This window comes from Dermacentor silvarum, chromosome 7, assembly GCF_013339745.2.
Source record: "Dermacentor silvarum isolate Dsil-2018 chromosome 7, BIME_Dsil_1.4, whole genome shotgun sequence".
NCBI lineage: Eukaryota > Metazoa > Arthropoda > Arachnida > Ixodida > Ixodidae > Dermacentor > Dermacentor silvarum.
The window spans coordinates 134,910,358-134,936,440 of record NC_051160.1 but is presented as its reverse complement, the minus strand read 5'-3'; the positions used below and the strand labels follow the sequence as shown (position 1 = coordinate 134,936,440).

The window sequence follows — 26,083 nt, the reverse complement described above, 5'->3', positions numbered from 1 at the left end:
CTCGTGGACAACTTGAGTCACTGAGTATGTGCCCGAACGGACGACATCGGCACCACGCATGTGATATTGATAAGTGTCCATTCTTTTGCTAATCCCCCAGAATGAGTCTGCTAAAGTTTCAAAAAGTTTATGTAATAAACATATCGGCCGAAATAGCACCCCAGCTTTGCTTAGCAAGGCCCCTTGTTGAATACGCATTGGATCTATCAATGGCAGCATCGTCGCTACATGGCGCAGAGTGCCCAGAGGTAAGGATGAGAAAGCAGCGCGGCTGCACTGCACACCTCATTAATGACACCACTCCTCCTGTTCCGTTCGACCAGTCCTATTACCTTCTATTCTACGTACAAGCAAGCTGACTGCTCCTCAGAAGTTTGCAGAACACAAGCGCCGCAGAGCTGAAGCCGCTAACCGATGGCATGCGGTAAACCCGGTGAACAAGTGAACCATATTCTCTGCTAGCTTGGGTAACTAGATATCTGTTGCCTGCTGTGTTGCCGAGCAGAGAGCTGGCGCCAGTGTAAATGATCCCGAATACCCAACCTGCAGCTGCCTGCTGCCTGGTCTCGTGGACAACTTGACTCACTGGGTATGTGCCCGAACCGGGTGACCAACCGCCAACGCCACGTTCCCGGATAAGACGAATAAAGACCATATCATTTGTTACACCATATAATATTCAAAATCACTGCCCCTTCCGCTCTGTGAACATGGTCGAAAGCGAAGCTGTGTTAGCCGGCCTGCCGTGTCAGCCCGGCTGCAATGGGAGTGAGCGTCCGAGCCGTAGTTGCATTCCCGCCTGCTTGGATGGCCCGAATGGCGCTACTTGCGGGGGATGGGACGCGTCGGCGTTCACGGACGACGGCGCTACTAACGCGTTGCGGGGGATAAGGACTCGTTGGCGTCCACGGGCGACGGCGTTCCTAGCGCGTTCCTCACGCTTTTTCTGCGACGTTCCCAGACGAGCCCTTGACCAAAGCTGCGTACACAAAACTAACGCTAACGCGAACTCCTTTCACACCCTACTCCTCCGTTGGCCTACTTTTTTCCTACACCGCCATTGGTTGGCACGCCTCACGCTCTCCTCCTCCAACGCGAGTATTGGACGGCGCAACTTACGTCAACCTTCTCCCCATTCTCCTTTTTCTCTGCACCCTCTCACAGCATTCTTACTGGGAGAAAGGGGTCACTCCAACCCCTTCCTTCTGTTGAGCTCTTGTTATCCTCTTCTCTCCCGCTAGGTCGCGTGGCCCCTTTTTAGAGAAGGCAGACAACGACGGTGCAGGGTTCGCATAAAGAGTTTCGCTCTAAAAACTTATCCGCACCAATTACAAGATGTAGGCAAAATCCGTAGCGCATCTGAAACATGACACAAGAAGCTCACAGACATCACACACGTTCCTGTTTTTTATGCGCTACGCCATTTGCCTCCATCATGTTTATTATACCAACAAGCCCAACGCGCAACTTTAACCAAGTACAAACCCATCATAAAAAAAAATATTGCGGCGCGCATAACCCTCGCCACTTATCTCCAAAATATAAAGGCGCCACCAGTGAGTTTTACAGCAAAGCTGTATGCCTCTCGTTGGTCGGAAAATGTCGTGAGGTAAGCACAAAACGCCAGGTTAACAATTAAAGGCAAGCGGCATAACTTTCGTTGCAATGAGGCAGGCAGTTTATATACATATATACACTTAGTGACGCGTCACCATGCTTTCATATATAAAAGGGAGACCCGTCCAGCAACTCCTTCACTTCGTGCTAAGGCTGCCAGGGTAGGTAGATAAGTAAAAACTTGATTTTTGTCCGGCCAGTTCACAGGAATTGCTTCATCCTGCCTAGGCGTCTGCCACTAGCCCTTTGGTTCTGGTGGCGTCGTCAGCTCGCTGGACTGCCCATACCATGGTCACATGTCATACCTACGTTGCAAGCCTAGGGATACCATGGTCGAATGGGTAGACCACGGAAAATATAATTAAAGGGACACTAAAGCAAAACAATAAATCAACTTAGACTGATAAAGCTTTCTTCGTTAACTCTGCTGTCGTTAATTACACGGTAATAGGTCAATTATTGGACGAGAAAATAAAGTTCAAAGTAATTTTTTTTAATTTCGCGCTCAAAACCCCAACGTCAGCACTTCAGTGTGACGTCACGACTTCTAAAGTAAGTTTTGGTATTTGGGTCTCGTTGGCTCAATAAAAGTTCGCGAAACTTGCCATGTTCAATCTTGGGCTCCTTTCGAACGTCATGTAGTCCACCTTTACCACTAAATAATTAACCGATAGCTTGAAGACGCTGCCAAAATCAATCACGTCACGGCAAGCTGGTGCGGGAGCTTCAAAGTGGCGTCGCCACTCGCCTTTTGTCTTTTGTTTCTTTCTGGCTTACCAAGCAGTTTCTCGCGGTAAGAATGGTGTTTTCGGTATTGCTCAAGAGTAATCCACCGATACAGAGAAATCATTTTTCCCTTTAGTGTCCCTTTAAAATAACAGAAGCACAGCGTGAAAACAATGCTCGCCCATGTGGTGTTCGATACAGCTTCGCTGGACATTCACGTTCACAGGGCGGGATGGCGGCCAATTTTTTAGTATTCATAACTATATCTGCCGAAATACCGACCAAACCAGCGCAGTCAACAACCACAGCAGCCAAGTGACCCCGGTTGAATAGGCAATGAAAGCTGCTCTTTAAAATGACGCGGGAACCAAAAGCGCATGAAATGAATTGGTTCACCCAGTGGAGTGCTGAACGCACAACATTTGCATGACCGTGTGCAATATTCTACCAAATGAGCCAAAGCGACAGCTGTCGCGCTCAACCACTTTATTTGTATGTGTTTACTAGAACGCCACGAAGAAGGCTTGGGCTGATTTTCATTTCTGACAGTTCTTAGTTCAAGCACCATCTCTGCACTGCGATAGTTAAATCCCACAATTAGAGGTTATAGTGGATTGGCGATGTTCATTTTCGTATATAACTTCAAAAGAATATGTTTATAGTTTCATTCATCTGCAGGTGGGCCTTCATTCTCACGGTAGAGGCCCATCATTCAGTCCATTATCACTCAAGCAACACCCTCTAATCAATTCATTTGTCTTTACTGATCACCAGGGTTTGCGCTGTTAAATGGTCATCTTTGGAAAGCACACAGAAAGTTCGTCATGTCTACTTTGCACGATATCGGATTTGCAACCAGCTCTACAGAGGAGAAATTCAAGGTAAGAACATAAAGAGAGGAGCTCTCCTCTTACATTAACTGTGCTCACCGTGATATTGTGTAGTCCTTCTAATCTCAATATTTGCCTGTTATATGACGGCCGTAGCGAAGATAGAAAGGCTTCGAAACTCCAGATTGGCATTTCAAATCAACTGCCTACATAACCACTCCCTACCTAAAATAGGAATGCTTCGTACATAAATGGGAATCCGCATCATGTTCATGCGGTCAACCAGATGAGGACATATTGCAGCAAAGGCGAGAACTGTTAAGTTTAGAACCGCGATCTCGTTGGGGACTATTCTTTAATCATGGCCTTTTCCAGGCATTGGAAGGAGAACATTAGGTGCAGTGTGGAATTATTTGTGTTGTACAACGTAGCTTCAAAGTGATGACTTGTGGATGCGTTCGAATTTTAAATGATTTACTTTTGTAAAACCTTCCGCATCGTCGCTTCACCCACCATTTGATTCTATTTCATCTTTGCATGACAATCAATATTTTGTGGGTTACTTTCACTACTAGTCAGTCATAAATCTTTAACCTATATAACAGTGATACGGGGTAGCAGGAGGCAGGTGCTCTCAACCTCTAAAACTATTTTCTTTGTAAATGTATCTATCTGTACCATTACCGAAAATCTAAATGAAAAAATATATTTTAATGACTCGACTATTTTCGCCTTAGCCCCGCTGGCACGAACAGCCCACAAGAACGCAACCACCATCACGATAGTTATGATGAGACTAAACACAGGGAAAAGGTGGAAGAAATGGGACAGTTTTCACGTTTCAATATTTCCAATGATTTTTTATATACATACAAGTTGAGGTGCTCTAAATTTCTCATAGTCATTCGTCTGCAAAATCACGAAAATTCTTTCCACGAGAAGATTCTGTATCTTAGTTGAAAAATTCTTTTCTAAACGGATAGATGTATCTGATTCAAGGCTTTTCATTGAGATGAGTGGCACATCACGCCGGAGTGCTGGGCCAAAGAAATATCATCCTTCAAATTGCCTTCTCAGATTTATACGCGCGCATGTCAGCACTGTACACAGACAACGATATTAGTTCTTTTCCTTCCCGCTGCCACTTATTTGCCTGTAACTTCAGCGTGAGGTCTCTGCATTACATTGAACTTACACTCACCGCGGAGTCATTCTTGACGTAATGACAACATCAGCGATAGAACAACTTATTGGTGCTTCAAAATTCTGAAAATGCGCTTCTCGAAACATCTCGTTTGACCCGCACAGGATGGCGGTCGTCGCTCTGGAAGTAGAAATAAAGCAAAAGCGCATGGTGGTTGTGGCGCTAGCCTTACCTCAACACGTTCCTTGCTATATACGTGCTCACTGCTTGCTGGCTTCCCCTCGTCTTAATGGTGAGGGTGAGTGGGAGGTCGGTCATCATGCGTAAGACATAGTATTTATGTCGAAAAGGCTAGTGCGAGTATGTCGCATATCATCTCTTTCAGCCAAGAATAAGATCAGAAGATTAAGTAGAAATAAAAAATTGGTTAGTTTTAAGCATTGTGTGGCTGTTTGCTATTTTCAATTTCAGCGATGCTCCCTATAGATAGCAGCATAGCAGGCTTATATTGGAAACAAGGACGCCTCATTGAAAATGATGCGACCGCAGTATTTCACAGCCAGCCATTCCAGGATCTTGTCAGCCGTGGAGATTAATCAAATCAATTAGCAGTGGCACATAACGACACTAAGCACAGAAAACCTGGCGGTTGACTCCTGTCACTAGAAGCTGCTCCGCAATGACCATATTTGGCTTTTAAAAGTTGTCACTCAGCATGTCGCCTGCCTGCCGGAGAAACTCAATGTTCTGAATGGCATCTGACCACAGGCATCACTTATTTCCCTTTGTCTCACATGGTGATTCTGTTTTATCGGTTGTCCCCCGCCAATAAGAATGACTTTGGCGCTATTCGTCGAAGGCGATTAGGACAGCGTACGGCTTAACCTACAGTTTTAGACTGGAACCTAATACCCTGGAATAAATGTGCCAAAGGTTGATGAGGGTTAGGTGATGACAAACTTACGCTCCCAAACATATATAGTGAGATTGTTAATGTATATAGATACACCAAATCATGTTTTGAAATCACTCACCTAACGTCTGGGCGGGCAGGAAATAAGAATTCCTGTTTTACTCTAGCTTGTTTCACGCCCTTGGCAACCATGTATTTCATCAACGCTCTTGACCAAGCCCTTAAAAATTTCACTGAACTTTTCCTAAAAGATCATACGAGCACAACGCTGCATAAAGTACCATTTTTTTTCACCGCCACTGGGCCCCCTGAAAATGATTGCTGGGATGCTCTGAGGTTTTTGTTGAGGAGGGTAAATTTTGTTTCTCTCGACGTTAAGGAAATGCACTTGCCATATGATGTGATATGCTTTCACCATCTCAATTTAATTTTATCTCTTTTCAATGCCACAAATACTGAGCCGTTCACTTATACCGTATTACACGTGCGTACATAGTGTAAATGTGTTGTAGAAACGATGTGCAAGTTTTGAATGCGCACGAAAAGATTTCCAGTTACAGATAGTAAATATTTGCTTATTATAATAAACAAAGCTTTTGGCACAGTTAGAAAAGGGTGGAGCCAGGCACCCAACTCGTCCCACCACCATTCCTCCCGAGAACACGAGACAGAGCAATATAACTTTTCACATGGAGTAATCATTGATAAACCTTAAAAGCACAGGGTCAGTAAACACCCAGAAATGCAAGGTTTGAATAATTTCTGTCCTCCTCAGACCTGCTCCGCTGTGTTTGGCTTGACAGCGGCAACAACAAAACTACTATTTACTTACTTTGTGAAGTGGAAAATGTGATTTACCGTTCTCTTGCACTACATGTAGACGTATATGTACAGCGACGGTATCCGTTACAATAGAGAGATTTTATGGATGAACCACATGAAATGCCGCCTTTTCATGACCGACATGCGGGGGCCACCGCGAGTAATGTGAAAACTCCGATGTGTGCCGCCATTTGCAAACACCATCGTTTCAAAGCTTCTGATTGGGTAAAGCCGCCTCCTATGTGCACATATGCGTTCTCATCCTGCTCCTGGCTTACAGGCGGAGAAACCAGCAGTTGCCACCTGGCTTCGCACATACCCGGAGCTCTAAGTATTGGAGGTCTCGCAAGAGATATTCACATCAATTCCTTTCTGTCAGGCTCCAAACAATCACTAGATCTCACTGATGCGTTTTCTTCTGTTCTGTCCTTTTTTTAAGAGTGAAGCTGTTCAAGCTATCCATAACTCCGTTAGTCGTCCGCGATAAACTGAGCCGAGCTATGACGTCACCTCGCGTTGCCTAGAAACCAGGATCAGCTGGGTATAACCGGACAGAGCCGCGCTCCACCCCGCCAAGCTCCTCCACTCTGCCTACACACTGCGCGCAACCTCGTTAAGGAGAGGGATGGAGAGCATGCGCGCGGCGATTGCAATGCTCGGGAGAGAGAAAAAGAAAATGAGAGCAAGAGAGAAAGAGAAATAAATAAATTGTAGCAGCACCTACGAGTCCAACGCGCAGAGCTGCTGCCGTCGCCATCCGCGTTTCCCCGTTTCCCCGCATTCGCGCCGAACGCGCGCAGTGCAGCAGGCGCCTCTGCAGCACTGGAGCAGCAGCAGGCGCCTCTGCAGCACTTAAGCAGCAGCAGGCGTCTCTGGTGGCGGCTCGACAGGTTTCGACCAGCCACGCCAAGGCAAGTGTAGAAGTGCAGCTTGATCGTGACGTCACCGGCGAGATGAAGATCTGAGCCACCGCGATGGCGGAAGAACCCTCGTTGGCTCTGTGGCGAGTGCATATACCCTTGACATTGGACAACCAAAGAAGATCCGGACACACGAAGAAGCCGCCGCTCATCTTGAAGCGCGACGGCGGCGAGCCGATTTATAATACCGTGGCTAGCAGGACTTTGCATTTCCTTGCAAAACTTAGCCAAGCCTAGTAAAACCTGGGAGAAGCTAGGTGATCACCATCTCCACTGTTTACTCGAGCCTTGCATCACTAGTGCAAGCTGCCCGCTTTTTTACAGCGTAAGCTATTATGGGCTCATTCCAAAAGCCGTTTCGGGTCGCGATGATGCCGCTGCTGGCGGCTCCCGCCGCGTAACCGCTATCGCCGAAAACGCGAAAAAACACCCGATTCCCGCCGCGATCGAACTCGCGCCCGCTGCGTGGGAGCCGGGTACTCTACCACTGAGCCACGCAAGCGCTTTTTAACGGGCCGCAGAAAATACCCTTTTAATGCAAGCACGCAGGGGGAGATGGCTTGAGCCTCCGCCAGTATGGTTGCGCCATCTAGGTAAGATGCCTGCAAACGAGGCGTCCGCAGGCGCAGAGGACGATATGCGATTCAGACGAGGCACGCAATCAACGTGCTCTCGAGTTGCCGAGCCTCCGCCAGTGTGGCTGCGCCATCTAGTTAAGGTGCCTGCAAACATGGCGCACGAGGCGAACAGACTGCTGCGAAGACCATGTTGTGCGTGGTGCCCAAATTGGAGCTACTCTTGAGACGCTCCACCAGCTTACGCTGTGACTGTGCTGCGTGTGCCGCGCCGGCCTGTGACTTTTTTATTGCGATAGCAATTATATGGACACTTCAACCGGATTTCTGCCGTCGCCGTCGCCGTGAGGTTCCGTATAGATAAAATCTTCGCCGCGCGCCGTATGCCCGAGCGGAAGCGTGCGGGGACGCACGCTATCACGGAGAGCGAACGCACTCAATCTCCCACGCGCAAGCAAGGAAGCGGGAAGCGAGCGCCTGAGGGAGCGGGGTGGGGGGGCGCACTTCTACTCTGCCAACAACTGCGCTCGTCGCTCGCCCGCACCGTCTCTTATCTCCACATGGCTCTGACCTTTGTATGCGCTGTGCATTCGCCGCTCAGTTTCCGTTGAAGCGATAGACCGCACGTACCTTCGCCAGCTGCGGCGTATGCGCTTGCTGCCAGCGTTCTGACAGTCGTTGTCTGAAGTAATTCAGTGTGATCTATTCATGTTTGTTTGTGCGCGCTCACACCACGCTTGTTCATTCAGTTAGTAATAGTCGGGCCACACTTTCCAACGCTAGCTACACATGCAATGCTGCCCGGATCGGCAGTGCAGCGCTACAGGTGTGTAGCTCACCTTCGCACGCGCTGCCCACGGGAAGCGCTTCTCATCAACACCACCGTTTCACACGCGCCTTCTCGTGGTCATCGAGTCTCTCTTCATGTCGGTCTACTTACGCCGCAGCACACCTGCTTACTTAATCAGCTCATGTTTACTACAATCCATATTGCTACCAAAGCCGCTCACCTTCGTATGACATTGCTGCGTTGCTATTGCATTCATTGCTTCGCCCTTAGGGCGAAACTGTGACATTTTTTTCCTTACTGACGACGTTTCTCAATGGATTTTATGTTCCCATGCATCTTCACAGGTCCCATTGCAGTGGTTGATAAAACAATTAGAGGAAACCAATGGTCAGCCAACATCAGTTCGCCAGTACATCATGCCCTGCGTGGTCGCCAACGTTGTCTCCTTGTTTTTCCCGCCGACACAGTACACCGCAGGCGGCACCCTACAGCGTATGACGCAAGTCCTGGGCAAGCTGCCAGTTCCCTTATTCAATGGCCGACTGTTCGAGACGACACCAGCCCTGCTCAGGAACGTATTGCAGCGCTTGCCGTTCACTAGAACTGGCAAAGCTTGTGCTGCTATGCACGAATATACAGATTTTATTAGGTAAGCCAGTAACGCCTTGGCAACGTTTACATTTCTATGCTTTGTAAGACAATCTTTTCAAACATTTGTTTAAGCTTGAGTATTAAGACATAATTTTGTTCCAAGCTAAGGTTAACGTTTTATTTGAACGTAATAATTGCCCACCATGCCACTCACCATGGCGCAACATGACGAAGAACAATTTACATTATTTAAACACAAGAAACGTGTACAGGCATGAGTATGGCGAAAATACCAAGAATAATATTGTCGCATTAAGACAAACACCAAGCAATAATATTTAAAAATTGAGTTTACAGGAATGCTTACATAGGTGCTAATAAGTATAATTTGAAGCTTTTCTTAAAATATGCACTAGGATTTTGTACCTACTGATAAATCATACAGAAACTGACAAGGTTTGTATGAAATATCTGGGTAACAGCGGCAAATTTTCAAACTCGGGTAGTTTCTCGCAAACGCTTTCCTTGTCATTGAATGGAGAATTACAGCGCGAAGTAAATGAATACAGAACAACACCGACTAACACGAGTGTTCGGCTTTGTCTCATTACAGGGTGTTCTATTACTTTGCGCTACTATGATTCATAGTAAACACGACGTATCAGTAATGAAATCTGCTACCCTTCACATTCTAGTTAGAGGTGATAAAATGTACCACGATATTGTGAATAAATAGTTAGCCCAATTTATGGATAGTGTTAATCACCTTCAGCAATACAGAACCGGCGTATTCAGCGTGGTATGGCCGGTGGCAATACAGAGGCACTTACGCGGTGGGCGCTTCTCTAGTTCGACATTTCACTCGAACACAGGCGCTCCCATTGGGCAATAATGCAAAACTGTGCGCCATATTTTCTACAACTTACTGCAGATACTCTCCGGAAAGCGAACGGGATTCTTACCGTCACGTGCGCTCGAGAATGTTTTCATAAAGCTCTAAAAGTGACTTCCGGAACTGTCTGGGATTTCTTCGGTAGAAAGTAAATTGAAATGTAAAAGCGAATAAAAATCTTGGAAAGAACTATATTCATCAGCAGCATTCGCCATAAAACGATTGAATTGCATTACCAACTCCAATTACGGCCCATACGACAATTTAGGCTTCCGCAGTTGTGCACCAGCAATGTCAGATGCAGGAAACCTTATTTTGTGATAAAGAGGAGCGGGATAAGTAAATTCAAGAGGCATTTCTCCATATACTTAATGACGAGCAAACAGTGTCAAAAAGGAAAATGTATGTATGAGCTAAGCAGATAGTGTGTTGAAGAAAGGTGTCGCAGTTGAATCGCACACATGCACTATAATGTTGTGTTTGGAGAGAAAGAAGTCTGGAGCCAGATTCAGAAAAGTTTTCTTTCGTAAGTTCGCTTTGCCATTGGCCAACCGCCTTTGCTAATAATATGTCTGCCATCCGGATTGGCTAAAATTCTTTCTTACAAAAAATTCTAGCGTAAGAAGTTTTTGTGAATTGGGGCATGGTTCATACTTCGCCATAACAGAGATGCAGCTGTAAAGACCATGTCAGCGGTGTCCCCTTGTTAATGCGTAAGAATTCTTAGGCGAATCACCCAGAAAATCTGTCTGTCCGCCCGTAAACGCGTCACACGATGCATTCCACAAAGAAAAACTGAACAAATTCGAAAGGAAAAACGTTGGCGGTGGTGAGTTTCGAAATGACGAACCCATTCTCAGAAGTGGAGTGTCTTACTCACTGCGCTAAACACCCATGCTTACGAGTAGTGAATATGTCTCAATCATTTGAATGTGTTACACTGGCGGTAGACAACATAGGTCAATGAAGAACAGTTTCTATAAAGGCCTTGTCGAAAGATTTGGTGACCATGCGATAAAATTCATCCCTAGAACCATATGTGGAGCTAACTTGTAGACATAACGAAAAATTTGGTTGCGCCAACATTTAATCCGGCGTTCCTTCACCGACCGAAATCGAAATGTCACGGATGGCTAAGAGCGTATGCACTTCGCCTCGCGCAAGACAGTCGTAAACATTCAATGAGTTTATAAGGATGATAACGAGTGATCAGGGGGTTATATGAGTAGGATCGCAGTTGATGATGGTTGAAGGCGGATGGATAAGGTGCTAAAAGCGATAAAGGCTTATACTGGTCAGATCAATTTTGCTAAGGTTGATGAGGGCCGATAAGATTTGATAAGGGCCGGATCAAATCCGATAAGGTTGAACATAATCGGTAAAGATTGATAAGGGTCGGCGATAACGTTGATAACCGGTAAGGGTTGATCAGAGTGGTACCAAGGCCGATAAACTTCATCACCACCGATAAGAATTTATACTGGTTGGATCAAGTTTGATAAGATTGATTATGACCGATAAGAGTTTATAAGCTTCGGATCAAGTCTAGCAAGGCCGATAAGGTTTGATGGAGTCCTTATCGAAAGGGTCCTGGTAAGAGGCTGTATGGACTCGATTAAGTTTGATAGGTTGATAAGGATGCTGAGTAGGAAGACGGTGATGAGGCTACATAGCCTGGCAACGGAACAAGAATTCAGTATCACCAGTCAGCCTCTAGAGTCTGCAAATGAGTACGTTTATCTAGGTCAATTACTCATAGGGGACCTTGATCATGGCAAAGAAACTTACAGAAAAATGAAACTGGGTTGCAGTACATACGACAGGCATTACCAAATCCTGGCTGGGAGCTTACCACAGTCGTTGAATCATTGCATTTCACAGGTGCTAACATAGATATAGTTGATAAATACACAACTGCAGTGGAGATTATGCATAATTGTTTACCTGCGGAGCAAAACTTTGCAAAAATCCTTTCTATGTTTATGCTGGATACTGATCAATACAGCAGATTAAGCGCAGTTTGTTAAAAGATGGGCCAGTCTAGGACAAGCATCTGCCAGTAAACAACGGGCTTGACAATTAGTTTCAATTTTTCCTATTCAAGAACTCCCTTGCTGGCAACGTAGTGTCACGTTCTGACAAACCGTAAAACGGACGAAAACAATTGTTCATACGTGTCGAACACTCCCCACTACTTCCCTTTCATTTCTGCGTTCATCATGCGAGCTCTGGTTTAGTGCAAGTACACCAACGATTCAAACATATTTTTTTCAGTATAGGGTAGGGTTTCATTATTTTACCACAAAAACTTCGTACTCCCTGCCGCCAATATTAATTTCGCAATGATTTTTTCCGTCAAAAATTTCAAGCACAAAGTCAACGCCCACACCGTAGGTTGTCAAGATTGCGGCGTTTTATTCATTTACCACCGCCTTCTGTCGCACCTCAGCTGGTGGCTTTGTTCTCCACGATTTCTTTCCTTCATGTCGGCCACAACGAGAAAAATGAGGCGCGCAACCAGGTGGTAACGCCACGCGTGCAGGTAGTTTCTTCACGGGCTCGTAACTGAACTCCCCTAAATGGGGAATTTTTCAGATGTATTGAAAAAGTGATTATTCTTTGCCAGCATTATAGGACGGATATTATTGGAATAATGAGGAAAAGCATAATTGTTGGCAGGTTTGTGCAATGCTGGCCGGCATTTTAGATTCGTGTATTACATCATATTTGAACCACAAGACGCGTTCAGTTGCCCCACACATTTCGTACACATTGGCATTTACAGAGAGCTGTGACGTAATGCGACCTCAGCTATCAGTGAATGCAATGCATTGCTTAATCTGTATTGGACGAACCACACTCATCTTCTTTCTGGCGTTTTACGTGCCAGAACCAGTTACGATTATGAGGCACGCCGTAGTGGAGGGGTCCGGATTAATTTTGACCACCTGGGGTTCTTTAACGGGCACTACAACGCAAGCACACGGGCGTTTTTGCATTTCGCCTCCATCAAAATGCGACCGCCATAGCCGGGATTCGATCCCACGATCTCGTGCTAAGCTGCGCAACGCCTTCTGACTGAGCCACCGCGGTGAATACGAACCACAGTAGCCGATATATTTGTGCTAATTGTCGGGTAAGCGTCCTCTGCAATGCACAATAAGTGAAGGCTGCTTTTGGTGACATCGAATTGTCTGCGTCAGAGCTTCATGTGCAAGAATCTACTGCTAAAGGGCTACGGTACTTTGGTTTAGGTTCAATACCGTAAAAAAGTAACAGATGAACGCTTGCGTTCGAAGATTATCGTAAAAAAATTGCAGGCTCACCCGTAATCGAGAGTAGATGTGAGCCTGAAATGGCTACCGGCAAAGAATATTGGTTGGATATAATACTAGCAACGATCTTGAAATGGATGTAGGGCTGTAGGCATGTTCGCAACGGAACACTCCACCACACCACAGCACTACCATACTGTACACTGGTCAATATGGATGCTGCCCAGCTAGAATAAACAAAAAAGCCGGCTGAAGGGAGTACGAAAGGCTGCGAAAGACACCAGGGAGACAGAGCGCACTGCCCAGCTAGAAGACAAGCGCCTGAAGGAGGCCCCACGCAGCGTGGCGCCATCTCTCGAGGTGACGCAAAACACGCGCCGTGAAACTCGCGGTTCATTGGCGTTCAAATGAGTACAGACAACCCTGCCTCAGCGACAAAAGATGACCATCTAATACATGGTGTCGTGTATTTGCGTTATGAACGTCTCTATTGGAAATGACAAATAAAACTTCCGCGTACTAGAAGTTACAGCTTGAGTGATTTTGGGGACAAACATTAGGAAAAACTTGGAAGCAATATTTTTTTCTAACTTGTTTGGGCAGTAACTAGCGTACGTAATGCTGTCCAGTAGAAAGGGTTGGGGGCCAGAGATTGCATTTTCTTAACTTTTGACTGGTTTCCCGGATGATCTAGTTTTATTCCCGCAACTACGTCTGAATGTTCTGGTTTGATTGCACAGATAACGGCTCTGGCTTTTAGCTCAAGGTCACTTGAAGGTCGCCAACAACGGGAGCTAAAAGCCTTTCATGCTTAAAGGCCTAAAAAGCGGAAGCCAGCTTCGTTTTTTTACTGCAACTAAAACAACCCAAAGTCCTGTTTCTAAGTTTCGCCACAAGCGTGGGTCTGTATTGATTGCGCTGTTGCGTCATATAACAGAAATCTTCTGATAGCTGAGAAATATTGCGCCGAATGAAGTTTATCGTTTGTTTAAGATGCTTTTAATGAGATAGAGATAATCTTCCAGTTTTTCAGTAAACACAGTTTACCATAGGAAAGAATAACCTTGAGTATCCTTTTCCAATCCAGTTTTCCAAGAACGTAGTCGTTCTATGCAACACTGACCGGTTAATCATGAGGTGACTAGGGAACTCAGAGAAGTCCAAGTGACTTGTGCAGACTTTAAACTGAAAACTTCTGGGTGGTATTCGCACTGTAATTATTGCTCAGTAAATCCCAATTACTTGGAGAAAATGAACAGCAGGAAACACCCATGCTGCAAGGTAGAGAGCCAGCACTAATATTAGTAAAATTTACTTGCTGGTAGTGCCATCAAAACTGGACAAGCCATCCTATGGTGTGTCAGATACCCAAATATGGTAGCGTGATAAAGCGATAAAATAACGTATACCGCAACAATGGAATCAGGTTCACTAAGAAGGTTTATAATGCCGAGAACTGCAAGAAATTACAGTGATATGCCGGATGTACTAGGTGTAATGCTTAGAGTTGATACTTAAAATCCATGAATAATTATATTAAAGAGTGCCTCATAGAGTAGATCACTTGCGTAGACGGTAAATTCACTTGCTATGCTTTTTTGAAGCCATTATGTTTACGACAAAATATTTTTCAAAAAATTGCGTAATACCATATGACCTGTTAACAATGATCCACGGTCAGAGCCTAGCGACATCTTTTATTTAAGCGGCTGCTCTGTGTCTTCATTATAAACGGCACATGATCAGCTCATAATGGGAAATTCTTTGCCACTATTTTTTAGAAAACAAATCGAGGACTACAAATCTACGTGGGACCAGGAGCCAGTCAAGGACTTTATTAAATGCTGCACTGAAAGGACAGAAAGGGCGGAACTGGAGGGTGATGAAACGTTCCACTGTAAGTCATATGTTTAAGATATACGTGTACGGGGCACGCATTGCTTCTACGGTTTATTTTGGCAAGCAATATATACAATCGAATGCTTCTGCAACGACAAAACTTTCATAACGAACGATTGATTATGTCCCGACGAAATTTCTATCTTTGATATGCATTGTGGACGCCTTTGCAACGAAGACCACAACGAATTTGACTGTACAACGGATGAAATGAGGCCCCTCCAATGGCCGATTTGTTGCAGTACACTGAATGTCATGTGACTGTACCACTGCTACGCTCCACAGAGTTAACTAATGCGCGCTAGCGCTTACGGCACCGCAAGCGATGCACTTCTCGAGTTTTCGAAAATATATGTGGTCCTGCCGCACTTCTTTACGAAGCGCTCAACTCGAACGCCGACTGTTGTAATGCATAAGTGGGTGCGAATGCTGGCAAATACGTCATAGTTGATGACCACGTAAGAATGTAACCTTAGTCCCTTTAAAAAAGTGAGTAACTAGAACCTACCAACGGTCTACCAACAACCTAACTACTTCATACCAACATTCAGTCGACTATTATTCACCGATATTGAATTAAAATTGTATTTACAAACTTGCTTTAAACGATGAATGAACATCCTTCAAACATATAAAGCAGGGCTTACTAACCATCTTCATACATCTTAGAAACCTTGCATTATTATGCTACCAACTTTTTATTCCTCAACCTAGAAATATCCTAGTAACTTTTTTCCTACTTTTCGCTGCTCGCCCTAGAAACGTGCTTGTAACTTCTTTCCAACGTTCTGTTGCTTGCCCTAGAAACATCCTTGTAACTTTTTCCAACATTCTGTTGCTCGCCCTACAAACTTGAGTGGGATATAAAAGTATATGTACCTGTTACTGAAACACACTATTCTCTCGAAACACTGATATTTATTTTCCTATCCTTTCGTACATGTCCTCAGAAGCCACAAGCAAGCAGCGACGATAATGTGTTCTTGATGTACCCCTTGCTGCAAGCCTAAGGGAGGAAAAATGCACAAATGGTTAGAATAGCCCCTGTGGACCAGTAAGAGAGAGAAAAACGAGAAAGGAAAGGTAGGGAGGTTAACCAAGGTCGTGCCCGGTTGACTACCCTACACTTGGGGAGAGTACTTGTGGACGAGATAGCATGTAGCAGTCATCCACAAGAATTTGACTTGAAATGACGCACAATCAAAACGAAGTTTTCAACTGGCTGCCTTGCCACACATACTTAGAAAGGCGTTCACACATCTGTGGTCTAAAGCCTCTTTTGGGTGACCTCCTTGACGTCATTGGAACGCCACCCAAAAAGTGATTGAAGCATTGTTGAAGCAGTACTGCTGCACAGATTATGCACGTGTTATATGTAGGGACCGCACACTTGTGTGAAGTAGCCGTAAATCAGTTGCAGTAAAGATGTTTGAAGTTTCTAGAACGGCTTCAGCCAGGTATGCGTAACTGTCAATAAATGGGATGACATGCGAAAAACACTTTTTGCCTAAACAATGTCTTATGTAGCAGAAAACATTTTATAGACCCTCTAAGCTCATTATTCACAGTATGAAAACTCAATTCGCTAAAAGCACAAAAAATATTAAATTAAAAAGTAACTATTTCAACATTTCCACCAAGTGCGCGGCTGATTCAGCATGAAGCAAGCTTCCTTTTGACATCTCAGTAAATCCGAGGTACTGAGCATGCGGTACCACAAACCACATACGCACGCATTAGTTCTGGGCCGTAGTCAGCACTGTTACCATGTCACCGTAAGCTTGTGTATCAGGCAGCTGACAAGTAATAAGAAGGAGAAGGTAGAAAGGATTGTTTGCATTTTAGATAAGTGACAGCAAAGAACAAGCCTTCCCCAATGTCAACTGGAGAAGGGCAGAGACACGCAGATAATAAATGCCAATGCAAAGGCGAACGCTCAGCGTTCAGCTGCACTGTCGTAGCTTGCAACTAATGCACACAGAAAAAAAGTGACAATGTAACCGTGAATGCTCAGCGTTCAGCTGCGCTGTCGTGGTGGCTTGCAACTACTGCACTGGGTGGATTGTTATGATTTAGCAGTTTGCGTTGCCACCTCAAGTTTCTGTGGCATACAAAGGAGACCAGCTTGCAGCCTGAAGCCAACCTGCACTTGGGGCGCATATTGAACTTGTCACATAAAAGGTTAACGCTTTGTTATATGCTTGAGGAATTACCTTCTCATACTGTGACTAGGGATTGAGCAGCTACGCAATGAAGAATAAAATTTTCCTGTTTATATGCAAACTTTAGGAGATGCTAATTTAAGTACGTAAGGCGTTACATAAGTGTGACCGATTAGAGGGAACAATATAGGCGCACAGGCAATAGCGTAGAAGTGAGCTTCACAAGACTGCTTAATAAAAATGACAAAAAGATACACATCTGGAGACCTCTTGCTTCTCAACGATTATCTTAAAAAGGCAATCTGACTAGATAATATACAGTCTGTACAGAGTATATCATGCATAGTTCCTCCAGTCAGAGTTATATTTAACTCAGAGGAGCCTAGTTTAGGTAAGTTCATTAAACTGTGGGCACTCCAGATGCCCAAAATATCAAATGCAAGTGTTCTGCCACTAAAAATTATGAGAATGGCAAACACAGTAAAACTATTGCGTATTACACAAACATATCCTAGAACACACAAGGTAGTGGCAGTTTTGTACGTACCTTTGTGAAAGCATGCAGATCTGGTGCTTTATTGTGGTGCTCTATTCAGCTAGCAGCAGTGCTGCAGGTTCCTGCGGTTCCTCCTGAATCCGCATAGCCTTCAATTGCAAGAAATGAATAATTTATTGCAATGTGAATCTCGAAATCTGTCATATCAGTGTAATGCGGAATCGCAAAAAAGGCCTCACACAGGCAGCTACATTAATGTGCGTCTTGTTGTACAAATGCCTGATCATTATAGCTCAGGAGATTACACAGCTATGTTGTAACAAGTGAGATTCCAGGCGGGAACGCAGCAACCATAAGACTACCAGGAAAATCATCACTAAAACTAAAATCTGCAGAAAAAGAAACGACAATAGGATTATAAAAATATTGAGCACATGAAAAGTCTGGAAAGACTGGAATATCCGGTCGTTCACGGTGGGTGGTAAGAGTGGCGTAGGATCGAGCGCAAAGTATCGCTACAAAATCACAGCCCTTACTTTATAACTGCAACGCGCAGCCATTACCTATGACTGCAAGAGCTAACATACTGTTCTTTAGATGAATATGTATATAATAAAATCTAGCGTCTGATTGGATGTCTCGATTAAAAAGAAACCTCGTTCTTGCAATGTCGGCCTATATCTGGCCTGCAATATACATGTAGAACACTACTTCTGAAAGGTTCTCGCGACGCGGGCCTTCAAACTGAACTGTATGCGAAAAAATCTCCATACAAGCTAATATCTCCGCAAGCGTCAAACATAGCAATCCTGTGCCAACGCGCGAAGCCCATGACACATCAAAGTATAGAAACATGCAGTGTACTCGCGGAAATGCCCGTATAAGGGATAATTTTCTGCCGGCAAACTACCCAACAAACAGTAACATTTAGTGTTTGCATAATTCTGTTCCCATTCAGTCATAGCAATCAGACGAGGTAGCATACTTCACAGGAAAATGCAAGTGCGCAATAACGTCAACGAAAACTTTCCTGAAATTGCTGTCTAAATGTGCACATAAACATGGACAACCTAGGCTCAGAATGCGATCTGCTCTGGTTACACAAAACTTATTACATGAACCATAAGCTACAACAACGCGCACAAGCGCCAAACTTGCTTATATATATATATATATATATATATATATATATATATATATGTAAACTTTACCTGGCGGGTAAATATTTTAAGGAGCGGTGGTAGGAGCCCCTCAGTCCAGGGCCCCACTGGCCTCTGCCGCCTGCCTGACCTGGCTAATTAAGGACTTTTAAGTCGGAACGGGCGAGCTGTGCCTCCCACTGCTTCATTGTGATAATATTAGATGGCCTATGAGGGTGCTTAGTACACTCCCAGGTTACATGTATTAATGCTTAACTTTCAAGACATTGTCAGCAAACGCTCCTTCGTCTCACAGGTACCGTGACACCAACGCTCTTTCCGGCGCAAACACTGTAGAACTGCTGATTAATTCCAGCACCACGAACGCACAACCTTCAACAAATTCTTCTATACACTATGATTCGAAGCCTCAGTACCAAGCTTTTCACGAGAGAGTGCGGGCAGGCGGGAACAAAGGCAGCGCGGATGGGCGCTATAGTGAGACACTGTTTACACTGGCGCTTCGCACGAAGAAACACACGGCGTTTCACGAGTCCAGGGGTTGTGCGATGGTTTATGCACACTATAAGGACCACATTTTGCCTATGCACTTTGAATGTCTAGGCACTCCTAATATAAAATTAAACTACCATTTCACTGCTACGAGCAGTTGCGCACAGCCAACATGGTCCATTACACTGCAGCAACAAAACACTGTAGCAGCGCCACACTGCAGTTAACGAAGGGGAACTTGTCTCCCCGATTCGCATCGCTTCAGGAGCATGGCCTTCGATATTTGCATTTTTCATTCAGGGGAAGTCGTAGCTGAACCATGAGCCAATGCATGCGCCGCCTGTGCGGCTCCGCCTGCTTGCAATGGCGGATGGCCTACGGGCTAATATGACACCTAGCGAGCACACATTCCTGATCACCGCCCATATACAGGTCAATTATGGCGTCAAGTGTCGTGTTTTCGAGAATGTGGGCCCTCATCTTGAATTTGTGAAACCATATTTCGTCTTAGCGTCAGGAATAAAGGTGACGAAGCGTGGCGATTGCTCACGTGCTACAGCAGCTGGAGCTTCAGCCAAATTGCTACCGGTGTAATGCTTGCACGCACGCGTAAACAAAAAGACATGGCCATGACAGGTACAACAATTTGACTACTCAGCCAACTGACAATCATAAATTATTCACTTTTGCGTCCAAGCAAGCATTCACTGAATCTGTGCTGCCGTACTTCTCATCTATCGCCAATATATCAACACTGTGAACACTCGCAGTTTTGAAAATAAAGGCTCATGGCATGGAGTATGCGCACTTTCAGGGCACTAGCCATGCTCGTCTCGACCGAATTCCCGTTTCATTGAACATGATTCCGAAGTTTAATATTACGACGTGGTGCCAATGTCATTTTCAGACCACTGCCTTGTTAAATGCCTGATATGTACGAAGAAACAAAGCTGCAGTTTTAATTGGGATTGATGGAAAATAATGCGAAGCTTATAAGCAACAGAACTTTCATTGGTACAGTAAAAAATACATTAGGTGAAATAAAGCTTGGATATGCAAGCAATATAGGAGAACAGTGGGAATGGTGCAAACAGTAAATCAAAATGAAGACTCTTGAAAGGTCAAGCTGCAAAAATATGTAGAAAAAAGGAACGAAAAGCAGTAAGAACAATGCTAAAAAAATTGATTGCACTTGAAAGTTGAACGCCTGGTGCATTTAAAGAAGATGTGCAAAAAAGTTCACAGAAGCTCCCAGTAATAGAAGAGGAGTAATACCGCGGTGCAACCGTGAGGGTGAGGGCGGAAGCACTAACCGCCGGGGGAGTGCCAACAAAAAGGGCGTTAGGGTTAGAAAGGCATACGCCAGTTGAAATCAAATTCATGAGATTGAGTGTAACGGTAATTTGGTAACTGATAACTTTAGCATAGCAGATCTGTTTTTTCAGCATTACCAACCGCTCTTCTCGCTCCGAAAGGTTGATGGGGATAAGTTTAAGAATGCTTTTTTGGGTGTCATGCGACAGCTGGACGACGAAATAAAAGAAAGATTGGAGCATCCGTTATCAGAGGAAGAAATTTATCGAGCTATATTTAACCTAAATATGGGTAAATCACCCGGACCTGACGGATTGAGTGCATCTTTTTAGAAGCTTTTAAAAACGAAATTACCCCAGTCCTTGCCGCACTTTTTACTGAGCCGTATGAGCTTAATGTACTGCCGCCGTCGTATAGCACATCTCATACAGTCATCATTCAAAAACAAATCAAACGAAAAACTAAGACTGCCCACGTCATACAGACCCATCTCATTGACAAACGTCGACTATAAGTTCTCAATGGAGATCTTAGCAGCCAGGCTTCAGATTGCTATGCCCGAAATTGTAGGCGACCATGAAACTTGTTGTATAAAGGGTCGTTCAATTCTAAACCACATTCATAAGGCTAGATGCGTTCTGGAGTGCTGCGGCGTCATGAAGGTTTATGTCGCGGTTCTCCAGATTGACCTCGAAAAAGCATTCGACTGTGTATCGCATGATATTTTGTTAGCTATGTTGCAATACATCAATGTCGGCAATGTTATCAGACAAGATGTAGCCATGGCGTACCAGAACGGCTCCACAGAGTTAATTGTGAACAAGACGATAGGAAAGTCAATTAGTGTGCAACGTTCTGCACGCCAAGGTTGACCTCTCAGCCCTCTTCTCTTATGTGTTTATATTGAAACACTGTGTCGCTCTATATTACAGAATGATGCCATTCAAGGTTTCCGCCTGCATGCATCAGAAGTAAAACTCTTGGCGTATGCCGACGACGTAGATCTTTTCTGTGACAACGAAGAAAGTGTTATTAAAGTAATTAGAGTAGTTAAACAATTTAGTGACATTTCTGGAAGTCCTGTCAATTGGGGAAAGTACATGGGGTTTTGGCACGGTGAATGGCCTTCCACCCCGGATGCTTTTGCCAACATTAGGTGGGAAACTGCTCTGGTAAAATATCTTGGTGTGCTGTTCGAATTTTACAAAGATTATGATTGGTACTGGCAACAACAAGTGAAAGAGATGCGTTAGCAGGTGGACAGATGGAAAGTGGCTAATCTATCCATCTTCACCAGAGCAAGAGTGTGTAATGTGTTCTTTATCAGTAAGATTTGCTACGCAATTCAGGTGTTATGCTGTTCTCGGTTAAATATTCTGAATTTTCACCGCATATTTGCTGTGTTTGTATGGGCCTCGAGTTGGGAAAGGTGTAGTCGGACGAACCTGTTCAGGAGCGTCAAAGTCGGGGACACCTCTTTGTGCGTCAGCTCGCCAACAGATTTATATTTTTTCGGGACGTCAGCGACCCTTTCTTGCGCACTGTGTGTCAGATGAGATTGAGCAAAGCGCTACCAGATTTTATTGTTCCCACAAACACTATTCCCGGAACGCTTTCAGGGTTTTTTAGGGAGGTTGTCTCCACTGTGTGCTTCCTAAGCGTTTGTTTTTCAAAAGATTATCTGAGTTCTGTCCAAATAAAAAAGCTGTATAGGGATCTGTGCGATACTGAATTTCCTGTTCTTTTATATAGATCCCTTTACAGAGGTAGCCAGGGCCACAATGTACTAAAAAGGGTATAGTGTATGCAAGTTCATACCGGAACGCTTACAGCAAAGACAGATTTGAAAGAAAGGCGTTTTTTTGTACCGTGGGGAACAAATTGCTTAATCTGTAATCAACCCGAGACAATTTACCAAGTTTTCCTACATTGTTGGGACGGGGTGTTCTTTTGGGATGTTTTACAAAGGACAGTTAAAAATAACTCCCTCTAGATCCCCACAGTGTCAGATATCTAGCGATAGAAAACGACGATGGGCTTTCTTTTGATCTGGTAATGCTCGTTGGCCTGCACAGCCTCTGGCGCTCCAGAATGGCTGGGTATTACTGTAACCTAGACGCACGACCTGCGCTAATGTACTTCCGAGAGAGTATAAACGTTTTTCTGGAGGTGCAGAAAGCGCATAAATGTCCCCTGGAATGGTTGTCGAGGTTAGAACCCTTGACAGAATTAAGAGAATTTTGATGTGATTGCAACCATACTTGTTGGTAAATGTTACATATGCTTTTCACGTGCTAGTTCTTTGAACTCGGGTGTTGATAAATGAGTGAATTTTGCACATGAGACAGTAAACAAAAAAAAACGTTTTACGTGGAGCAGTGGAAGCGTCTCTGCCCGACATGCAGTAGTCCCGGGTTCGAGTACCAATGTGTAACAATCTTTATTTTTAATTTTGAAGTAGCAAAAACGTACTGACGAATTTCACGAGGGCAGAAAAATATATTTTACCTTAGGTTCTGTTGATTACATATGCACGCGCAATAGCAAAAATCATTCTCTCTCCTCGCTTTCTCCTAAACTGCAGAAAGCAATCATCAGTATGACACTCTGGTTATTCGTACAAATTATTATATTACCGATATTGCATGTTATCCTTCTTTATTGCAGTGTTAAATGAGCAAACGACTGCAACAAATACAGTTGTTTCAACCTTCTTTACAGAAAAGTAAAGACAGAGCCTACCAACTTTCTTTGAACGTTCTTCAAATGAACTTACTTCAAACGAACTTACTTCTAACGAAAACAAGAACGAAGCCTACCAACTTTCTTTATTATTACTTTAAACAAGCTTTCTTCAAACGAAAATAAAACAGAGCCTACCAACTTTCTTTAAACAAACTTCCTAAAAACAAAAGTGAAAACAGTGCCTACCAACTTTCTTGTAACATGTGTTAATAGAAAGTAAAAGTACATACGATGTTACTAAAGTTAAAGAAAGTTGGTTAGAGTTCTAAAGAAAGTAAGGATCCATTCTTGTATGGGGCGAATCACAAATCTTAAGCCGTCTTAAGAATTCATCCTAAGTAGATATATTCTTACGACAAGTGATTCTTCACATAGTAAATAACAATGTTTTCTGTAAAGAATGCATAAAATGTAGTTATATATTTTTTCCTAATTTGTCGATAAGTCAGTTCAATTTTTGTGAGCTATAGCATCCCCCTCTTCGAATAATCTTGCTCTGGGAGAATTTTGCTGTCCGTTAGGTTCTGTGAGGTTCTCTTTTAAAGTTCTTGGACCTACCAACAGTCTCCAGAAAGTGTTTAAAAAATATGGATGAAAGTGAAAGGGCTGTGGTCTCAAGTAACAGTATCCCGCCTCATGTTAGCTCCTGAAAGAGATTTAATTGTCAAGTGGGACCGAAACTGAAGTAAAATTGCATACTACGACACTCTTCTATGAAATTGTGCCACTAAGTTTAGAACAACCCTACGTTACTATAAATTTGCGCACGTATGTCTGTAGAGGTATTACGTTGCGTCATGTAGGTTCAGCGACGCGCTTGTGATAGTTCCCAACATATGCTTTATAATAGGCGCTGATCTCAAAGCAACGACAGGACGGCACGATGAAGTGCCTTCTTGCCCGTGCCCGTTTGAAGTTATCTGAGTAGATTCTTATGCCATATTTGGTTCTTTTTAGGACGTTAGCGCTAGGACCTAATTTTATACTTTGTATTACCCTGAGCCACGCCTCTTTTATAAAGATTTCAGTAAACAGAATCAAATCACACCATTGCTATTTCTCCTTTGTGAGAGACACCCGACATATGTGGTCGAAGTGTATGCACACCTCAATATCTAGAAACTTGTCCGACGACTCAGTTGACATTTATTAAGTGTAGTGTAACCCAGTGCACAAATCCTCTAATCGAGGCGGTATAACTTTGAACAAACTTGAATTACTACTACGCGACGCAGTGGTGGGTATGGTGGCCACAGTAATCCACGAATGAGCTCGCTTGTCTTTGTCTTTTTTTTTCAGATAGATTTCTCGTGGGAAATGTGAAGGACCTAATCATGGGCGGCACATTCAGTAGTACTGCTTTGATTCACTGGCACCTGCTGAACTTCGCCGCGCGGCCAGACACTGTACAGGCTCGTGTTCAACAGGAGATTGACGAAGTAGTTGGTACTGAGAGGGCGCCCACATGGGAAGACCGCCAACGGATGCCATACACCCTAGCGTGCATCTGGGAGCTGATCCGGTGGAAGACGCCGTCGCCACTGGGAGTGGCGAGAGTGTAAGCCTCTAGCGCCACCTTTCTAATTCAACCTCGAACACATAAGAGGGTCGTGCATTCACCATTCAATACATGCGTTTCAAGTTCAGTCACTGATTCACGTTCTCACTGTGCCAGTGCTGCATCGACGATGTTGATCCCAGCATACACGCCGTTGTACATAGGCGGAAAGTTTTCATTTCACGTGACATTCGCCAATAGTAAACTTTACTATTAAATGTGAAGCATTTCTTGGCAAAGATTTTCCACTTTGACAGTATATATCTATCTATCTAGCCATCTATATATCTATATATTTTTCTTTCTATCTATCTATCCAGCTGCCTGCGTCTTTGTGCTCTGATGGTAATTTCGTAATAGGTACCAAAATTGGCACAGTAAGACAAGAGTGTAATTCATCTCCATTGTCTCCAATTCGTCTCCAATGGAGACGAATTACAACAAATGATTGATTACCTTAATCGAGAAAGTGTAAGAATTGGGTTGAAGATGGATATGCAGAAGACAAAGATAATGTTCGATAGCCTGGCAAGGGAACAAGAATTCAGGATCGCCAGTCAGCCTCTAGAGTCTGTAAAGGAGTACGTTTATCTAGGTCAGCTACTCACAGGAGACCCTGATCATGAGAAAGAAATTCACATGAGAATAAAATTGGGTTGGAGTGCATACGGCAGGCATTGCCAAATACTGACTGGCAACTTACCACTGTCGTTGAAAAGAAAAGTGTACAATCATTGCATTCTACCCGTGCTAACATATGGGGCAGAAACTTGGAGATTAACAAAGAAGCTCGATAACAAGTTAAGGACCGCACAAAGAGCAATGGAACGACAAATCTTAGGACTAACGTGAAGAGACAAGAAGAGAGCGGTGTGGATCAGAGAACAAACGGGGATAGCCGATATTCTAGTTGACATTAAGCGGAAGAAATGGAGCTGGGCAGGCCATGTAATGCATAGGATGGATAACCGGTGGACCATTAGAGTTACAGAATGGATACCAAGAGAAGGGAAGCGCAGTCGAGGTCGGCAGAAAACCAGATGGGGTGATGAAGTTAGGAAATTTGCAGGCGCAAGTTGGAATACACTAGCGCAAGACAAGGGTAATTGGAGATCGCAGGGAGAGGCCTTCGTCCAGCCGTGGACATAAAATATAGGCTAAT

The 26,083-nt window shown here is 44.2% G+C and overlaps 1 protein-coding gene across 7 annotated transcripts in view; it reads left to right on the top strand.

Moving 5' to 3' along the window:
- LOC119458466 (cytochrome P450 2C15-like) overlaps positions 1-26,083 on the top strand; it is a 419,645-nt gene that overhangs the window by 389,646 nt on the left and 3,916 nt on the right. For all 7 annotated transcript variants that reach the window (XM_049671223.1, XM_049671227.1, XM_049671225.1 and 4 more), the window contains 4 exons: positions 3,118-3,224; positions 8,682-8,986; positions 14,877-14,992; positions 24,663-24,921. In XM_049671223.1, the coding sequence (XP_049527180.1) occupies positions 3,118-3,224; positions 8,682-8,986; positions 14,877-14,992; positions 24,663-24,921 (787 nt within the window). The remainder of the gene's footprint in view (positions 1-3,117; positions 3,225-8,681; positions 8,987-14,876; positions 14,993-24,662; positions 24,922-26,083) is intronic.